We start from the raw sequence: 7,576 nt of genomic DNA, 5'->3' as shown, positions 1-7,576 counted from the left end.
CAAATCTCCATCCAGTGCTTTCAAGTTTACATTTCGTATTTACTCACTCCTGCTCTATTTAGTTAGCGCTCGATGCAACATGCTAATGAAATGATAATGTCCCAGTGAAGCAAAAAATGAAGGACTTAGTAAGAGACAAAACAACAGTAAACTATGAAGTGAGTAGCAGCTTGTCATAACTATAAAGGGAAGGGAACAGCCCTCCTGTGTACAATACTATAAAATCCCTCCTGGACAGAGACACCAAAATCCTTTTACCTGTAAAGGATTAAGAAGCTCAGGTAACCTGGCTGACACCTGACCCAAAGGACCAATAAGGGGGCAAGATACTTTCAAATCTTAGTGGGGGGAAGGCTTTTGTTTGTGCTCTTTGTTTTTTTTTTTTTATTATTTCTTTTGGTTTTTTTTGAGGGAGGGGGTCTCTCTTGGAACTAAGAGGGACAGGACATCAATCCATGCTCTCCAAATCTTTCTGAACAAGTCTCTCATATTTCAAACTTGTAACAGCCAGGCAAGGTGTATAAGTTTTAACTTTGTTTTCTCAACTTGTAAATGTTCCTTTTTGCTGAGAGGATTTTACCTCTGGTTGCTGTAACTTTGAACCTAAGGCTAGAGGGGGTTTCTCTGGGCTCTATGAATCTGATTACCCTGTAAAGTTATTTTCCATCCTGATTTTACAGAGATGATTTTTACCTTTCTTTCCTTAATTAAAAGCCTTCTTTTTGAGAACCTGATTGATTTTTCCTTGTTTTAAGATTCAAGGGGATTGGATCTGGACTCACCAGGAATTGCTGGGGGGAAAGGGGAGGAGGGAATGATTAATTCCTCCTTGTTTTAAGATCCAAGGGGTTTGGATCGGTGTTCACTAGGGAATTGATGGAGGAGTCTCTCAAGTCTACCCAGGGAGGGAAAGGTTGTGGGGGAGAAGACAGTTTCTGAAATGACTCAAACTACTTGGGTGGTGGCAGCAAAAGCAGATCTAAGCGGTAGTTAAGCTTAGAGGTGTTCATGCAGGTCCCCACATCTGTACCCTGAAGTTCAGAGTGGGGAAGGAACCTTGACGTAGCTGCTGGCCTACATAAACTTCATACCTCTTTTCACCACATTCCCTTCTCCGAAAGATTCCTTCTCTAAAACTAATCCTCACAGAAACCATGACATCATACACTGGTAGCCACTAGCATTTTGTATAATTTTGGAGGTGCCTGGTAGTGACTCCATAGTTAAGGCTGGAACTGGTCATTCTAGAAGTGGACACAGGAAGGCCCACTTTGCCCCTCAGCAAGGCAGGATTCAGCAGCAGGGAGGGCCCACGGTAGTTTCCCTAGTAGCTGGGTCAAATCTGTATGTGAGCAACTGGTGCACTCTTCTTCTACCTCTTCTAGCATGGCGTTGGTGGGGCCCCAGAGAGCTGTGTGTTCTGGAGTTAAAAGCTACAGAGTCACAGAAGATCTCATCCCTCTCTGAGCTATGTTTCTACTGCAGACTCAGGGGAATGTTGCAGTATCTTCTCTTTTTTTTTTGTATTAAAAATACTTTAAAAAAATACATAAGATGGTACCTTAGGCACAGTTCTATAGTGGATATGCATTAATCTGGCCCTATACTCAGAGGAGCTTTTGTCTTGGTTTTATCAGGGAATTTCATAGTTATTTATGTTGTATTATCATACTACAGTTGGATAGTTTTACTGCACTAAATCTATTAATTCCCAATATTCATAGAGTCACAGAAATCAGAGACTGAAACAGTCCAATAAGTCATGTAGTTCATCTTACTGTTAGTGTTGGATTGTTTCCTTACAGTATATTTTGCTAGTACTTTATCCAGTCTAGATCCAAATGTGAACTGCAACTGAGCTTCCAGTTTTTCCCTTAGGTGTTTTAGGGGAATATCTGCAGGGGAACCAAAGGTTATACACTGGTCTAACCAACTGTTCTGTCAGAATTTTGCTGTGTAATTTTGGAACACGATAGATAAATCCCAAACTGATATTAAGATTAATGCTATAAAGGCAGTTGAATGTACTGTACAGCAGTTCAAGCCAACAATACATTCCTTGGCATTGCATACAAGTCAATGCATTTTGTCTATTTGCTGAGTCATAGACTACCCAGTGAAATCTTAAAGCAAAATGCCCTCTGCAGGTCAATGATATTTCACTCAACAAACTTTGAAAGTGTTTGATTAATGGGAAAAAACCTCATGTTGCTTACCGGGATTTCAAGGCTCCCCAACCTGCAGGGAATGGAGAAAGCAACATTTTTGCCATTTGCAAAATTTTCCTTTTTGAGCATCCTAGAAACATGAAACTACATCTCTGCCATCCTCAAACAATCCAATGGGTCCCAGTGCATTTCAGGATCTTGCTGTAAATCCTCCCTTCTTTTTTAATTTAAATTTCAAATAACATTTTTCCGAGTTTCAATAAAATCAATCTTTAAAAAGGAAAGAAAGAAAAGTTACAAATCAGACTTTCTGATTTTTTAAAAATTCCCTCTTGTGTCTCTTCCATGCTAAGCTAAAATGTGGATTCGTTTGATTGGCAGTGGGAATAAAAATCAAGGGCAGTGTTTCTCAAAATGGGGTCGCCGCTTGTGTAGGGAAAGCCCCTGGCAGGCCGGGCTGGTTTGTTTACCTGCCCTGTCCGCAAGTCTGGCCAATCATGACTCTCACTGGCCACGGTTCGCTGCTCCAGGCCAATGGGGGCAGTGGGAAGCGGCATGGGGCGAGGGACTTACTGGCCGATGCTTCCAGTTTGAGAAAAACTGATCAAGGGGTTTAGTCTCATTTAATTGAACAAGAAAACGAACAGGTAAATCCAAGTGCATGAAGATGAGACTATTCTCTAATGAGTTCTGACATTTTGTGACACCGACTTGGTTGTGAAATTCTCCAGCTCTACCTGGTAGTAGTCAGCTGATGAACAGAGTAGTTATTTACCAGTGGTTTATAAATATAGAGTTTTGAGCTATGCTCAAAGGGTGGGAGTTTCAAAAGTGTTCAGCTTTGGCCTATCTTTGTTCCTACTGGCATCAACTCACTTAAATTGAGCAGAGGTAAGTCAACTGTGAAAATTTTATATGCAGTGCTCCCAGTGCTAGACAAATATAATAGCTGCACTTCGTAGATGTGAAATTAAGACAGAAAACAGGCTATCATCTATAATTCCTCATGGGGACATAGTACCCGTGTGGTTATTAGCAGCTATTAATTACTGATTCCTATAAAATAGATGATTAAATAATGTACCAGATTGAAGAGCCTGTATTAATGTAATGCATTTTGAGCAGATAAAAATATAGGTAGGTTTGCCAGAGTAATTCCCTTCTCCCCCACCAGACAATTGATTAAATATACATTTGCAGTATGGAGATTGTCTTCTTCCCACAGGAAATGGAGATTCTGGAATCTGTCTGAAATACAGAAGTACAGTGGAAGCTGATATGATCAGACTGAGGAGTATGCTGTATCTAGCTTGTGCCCCAAAACTGCCTTAGCTATCCTGTTTTCTCTGGAATTATCTTCAATGCTGAAGTAAGTATACAACATACCAGTATGTCAAGAAAGAATGTTTTTGTTCAGACCTACTATATATTATTGGATAAAGAGACTAACTATTGGATTTTTCTACCCAAGATTTCCAAAAAGATCTTAGACAATTTATACCCTCAGCTACACTATTTGTAAGGAATAGCAGCTAGCTAGATATGGCTTGGATATATCTGTGAAATTCTAAAAAGTTAAATATATAGAAAAGTTATATGTGTTAACATTCAAAACCCCTCACTGTAGATCTACCTATTGTTGTGAGATAAAAATTTGGCCTAATATATTGTCTTTCTTGAATCAAACCACCAGTTTATAAACTAAATTTATCTGGATTATTATTAAAAGATGGAAGAGATGGGAGAATGGATAGTTCATGGGATTTAAAGATGTATATCGCCTGTCAGGTCTGTGTAATAAATTAAATTCAAGCCCTATAATCATTAGTGGCAATGAATCATTGCTATAGTTATTTGAAAGCCTATGTGAAACAGTTGCGGGTCTCAGCCCAGTTCTTGGTCAAAAAAATTTCTGCATGACAAAACCAATCAGCATGATTAGTTTGCTTGCTTTTGGTAAGCTCAGCATATGAGCCAAAGACTGAAATATTCCACTATTATCCCATGGTGACTGGAACTGAGGAAGCTGGGTGGGTTATAATGAGTCACCATTTGTGAATCTAAGACACTAGAGAATGTTATTCCACTATGTAGATGTGGAGAACAGAGAAAAGGATTATATTCTACTCAGTCCCAAATCTACCCTCAATCCAAGAATACTGCTAAAACATTCTCAGTTTAATCATTATAAATGCTGACATTTAAATCTTCACCATCAGCCTTCATCTTAATGGGGACGAATGGGGAAGTCGATGCTTACAGATCTCTTGTTTTCAGTTTGTCTAATGTTGAACTCTTCAGCTCTAAGTTGAATGAAGAAGCTTGCAGGATCATTGCCTGCATTCTGTGGGTAAACAGAGGATTTCAGACTTCAAGGCTGTAAGATATACTAGAATCACAATGTGCACCAATGGAGAAAATAACCTTGGGAAATACATGAAGATTTCTTTTTGGTTTAGGAATGTAAAATAAATCCTATAATACTTGCCAATATGGGACATTTCCTCCCCATCCCCAATACAACAAAGTGAATTGAAAGAAAATCTTGATGTTATTCAGTTATAAACACTAATCTTCACAAATTCACCATGGTTAAGGAAAGGAGACTACAATACTTCCTTTGTATGTATACTCTCTCACATGTACGTACATACATCCATACACTCACAAACAAACAAACTAATATGATCATGTTCATAATAATATATTGTGGTTCTTTTCAGTGCCTCTGCAATTGTCTGTATGGCTAATATGCCCACAACAGAATTTTGACATTTGTTGAAGATCTCCAGATCATGACCTCCCTAGTAAGCACTTCTCACCTCCAACTAGCTGCTTTTGCTTTTGGTACAACAGGCTGGATCTTATGCACGATTTCAATGGGACTTGTGGAATGGAGAGTATGGCATGTGGACAACACCACCATCATTTCCTCTGGCATTGCATGGGTGGGAATATGGAAAGTTTGCTTCATCAGTTACCTCCACGTTTCCTCTGACCTTAAAGAACAGATCTGTCATAAAATGAATGACTATGAGACCTCTATCCCTAATGCAATTTTTGTTGCTCAGGGCCTCCTGCTGATTGCCATGGTCGTTGGTGCACTGGGAATGGCTTCCACTATATTTGCTCTGAGAAGTATTTATATGGGAATACTTTACAAAACTCAGATCATCCGTTTTTTTCTAGTGGCTGGATTCTTGTACCTAGCTGCAGGTCTTTGTGTCTTAATTCCAGTGAGCTGGAATTTCTATTCTGTAGTGCACAACCAAACGATCTCCTTTCCCCCTTCTTTCTACATGCCTTCCAGCCCAGTAACTCAGGAAGTTGGTGCTGCTATTCCTGTTGGGATTATATCTGCCATCCTGCTGCTGATGAGTGCGACTTTCTCTTTTTCTTACAGATTTCCTGTCACCCCAAATGCTAAGGTGTAATCCTGATAACAGAGACTTGAACTTTGTGCCAGACAGGTGGAGCATAGTTAAAATATAAATATAATGACCCAGGAACTGTATGTTAAGGCTTTATCTGGATCTTATTCTAATTTACAGTGGCATTCATATTTGGGTATTCAAACCAGATGAATACCAGTAAAGGCCATGGTTAGTGGTTTGCACATAAAACAACTCTCCTATTAATTGCCACACATTATCAAGGACTCACCGATGAGATGATTGGTTGATTCATGGCGCAGCTGCCGACTTCAAGCATTTGTTATCATCTGCAGATATAGACTTTATTCATGTATTAAAGTTTAGAAAAACAAGCTGCTTAATATGCTCAATGAATTGATGTTGTCCCACTGAATTAGGTCCTTCCACTATTACACACCTTGTGCAACTATATTTTCTCAATGTGAACTTGTCTTTTTTTGCTCCCAAGATATTTTTGTCCTGCATAGAAGACTTTCAGTAACATATCAAGAATTCTAGTACGTACTGTAGTCAAACTCAACTTGAATATCATTACAATTGTATTATGAGTCTCCATGTATTATACTAAAAAGGTCTTACTAGTTTCTCTTCTATCTGTAGGGCGCTCTCTGAAGTTGATTGTATTTGACCCTATATTTATTTGTATGTCCTTGCTTTGCTTGCTGCAAGTCTTCACCTGGAGGTATGGTGTGTTATCAGTTCGTCATTTAAACAAAAGATCCAGAAAGTCTGCAAACATATGCTTCTTGATCAGAGACTGCACAGCAATAAACCAGAGATGCCCACAAAAATCAGGGTTTTGAGGGAACAACTGAACAGTAGTGGTAAGAGACTTTTTGAGTGAAGTCCCATGAGAGGCCCTGAATTTTCAAATCTCTGTTACAAGAGTCCTAAGAATATAAATGAACATACATGAAGAGTCATTGCTTTAATTACAATGTGTTTTCTAAAATACTTATGTAAACATTAACTGTACGAGATGTAGAATGCCAACAAACCAGTTCTGGCTGGCAGTTATTATTTTTGGTAATTAGTTCTGCTGTTGCTTTTCATTCCTAATTTCTGAGGTTAAAAAAAATGAAAATGATGAAAGCAAAGCCAAATTCTTGCAATTCTTCCAATTTTCCACTTCTGGGGAGACATGCAACCATATCCATCTTCTTCCCCTGCCAATCAACTCTACTTCCTCCACCATTCCTTTCAGGATCCTGTTCAAAACTGCCTGATTTGGCCAATTCTGCATCAGTTTTACCCATGCAAACCCCACTGAAATCATTGGGCTTGCATGGGTATGTGACATTTGGTTCTTCATTGACACACTGTGACTTCCCCTAGTCTATTCCATGAACCTGGCCTCCCTCTCCTACCTCTCTGTTTCCTCTGCTGCTATCAGCTTTCTCGCTGGTGCTAATTTACGGTCTTGCCACTGTTGATAGAGAGCTATTTCCTCTGCAGTTTATACCATTTCAGTAGAGTATCTCCAAAGCTCATCAACTTTTTCCTCTATTTTTAAAATCTTCTCTGAAATAGTAGCTTCTCTCACTTGTGTCTAACTTGAAATTTCTTTCACCTTCTGCAATTATTTATTATTTAATACTATAACTGTCTGTAATTGTATAAAACACTTTTGAATACTGTTTATGAAACCAAAAGAATTAGCTAATTTATTCCAGCCTGCTGCTAGTGAAAGTTGGATCTTCATGATACGTTTTGTAATGCTTTGTCCAGTATAGTTTTAAATGTTCCAGATAATCAAGATTCTATCAGTTCTCCCGATATATTATACATAATAAAGTTTCCATTTTACTTTCCTGTATTTGTAGCAGAACAAGGTAGAGGGGTGTGTGTGTGTGTGTGTTTCACTAAAGTAATAAAATATGAACATTTTCTGGCAAAACATTTTTAAAGTTTTAAATTTAATAAAAAGAAGCAGCAACACAGATGTTGACGAGTTTATTTGGAGATAAAATGTGT

At 38.6% G+C, this 7,576-nt stretch overlaps 1 protein-coding gene across 1 annotated transcript; it reads left to right on the top strand.

The window, feature by feature from the left end:
- The first annotated feature begins 4,942 nt into the window (after window positions 1-4,942).
- On the top strand, window positions 4,943-5,602 carry LOC127056724 (claudin-34-like). The gene has a single exon (XM_050964942.1). It carries the CDS (start codon window positions 4,964-4,966, stop codon window positions 5,600-5,602), a length of 639 nt encoding a protein of 212 aa, XP_050820899.1. The 5' UTR covers window positions 4,943-4,963.
- The last annotated feature ends 1,974 nt before the right edge of the window (window positions 5,603-7,576 follow it).

This window comes from Gopherus flavomarginatus, chromosome 1 (assembly GCF_025201925.1).
Source record: "Gopherus flavomarginatus isolate rGopFla2 chromosome 1, rGopFla2.mat.asm, whole genome shotgun sequence".
Taxonomy (NCBI): domain Eukaryota; kingdom Metazoa; phylum Chordata; order Testudines; family Testudinidae; genus Gopherus; species Gopherus flavomarginatus.
This window is presented reverse-complemented; position numbering and strand designations above follow the sequence as displayed.

What these genes read in the sequence shown, in the direction of transcription:
- LOC127056724 (XM_050964942.1), top strand. Translation starts at nt 4,964, where the DNA reads ATGACCTCCCTAGTAAGCACTTCTCACCTCCAACTAGCTGCTTTTGCT.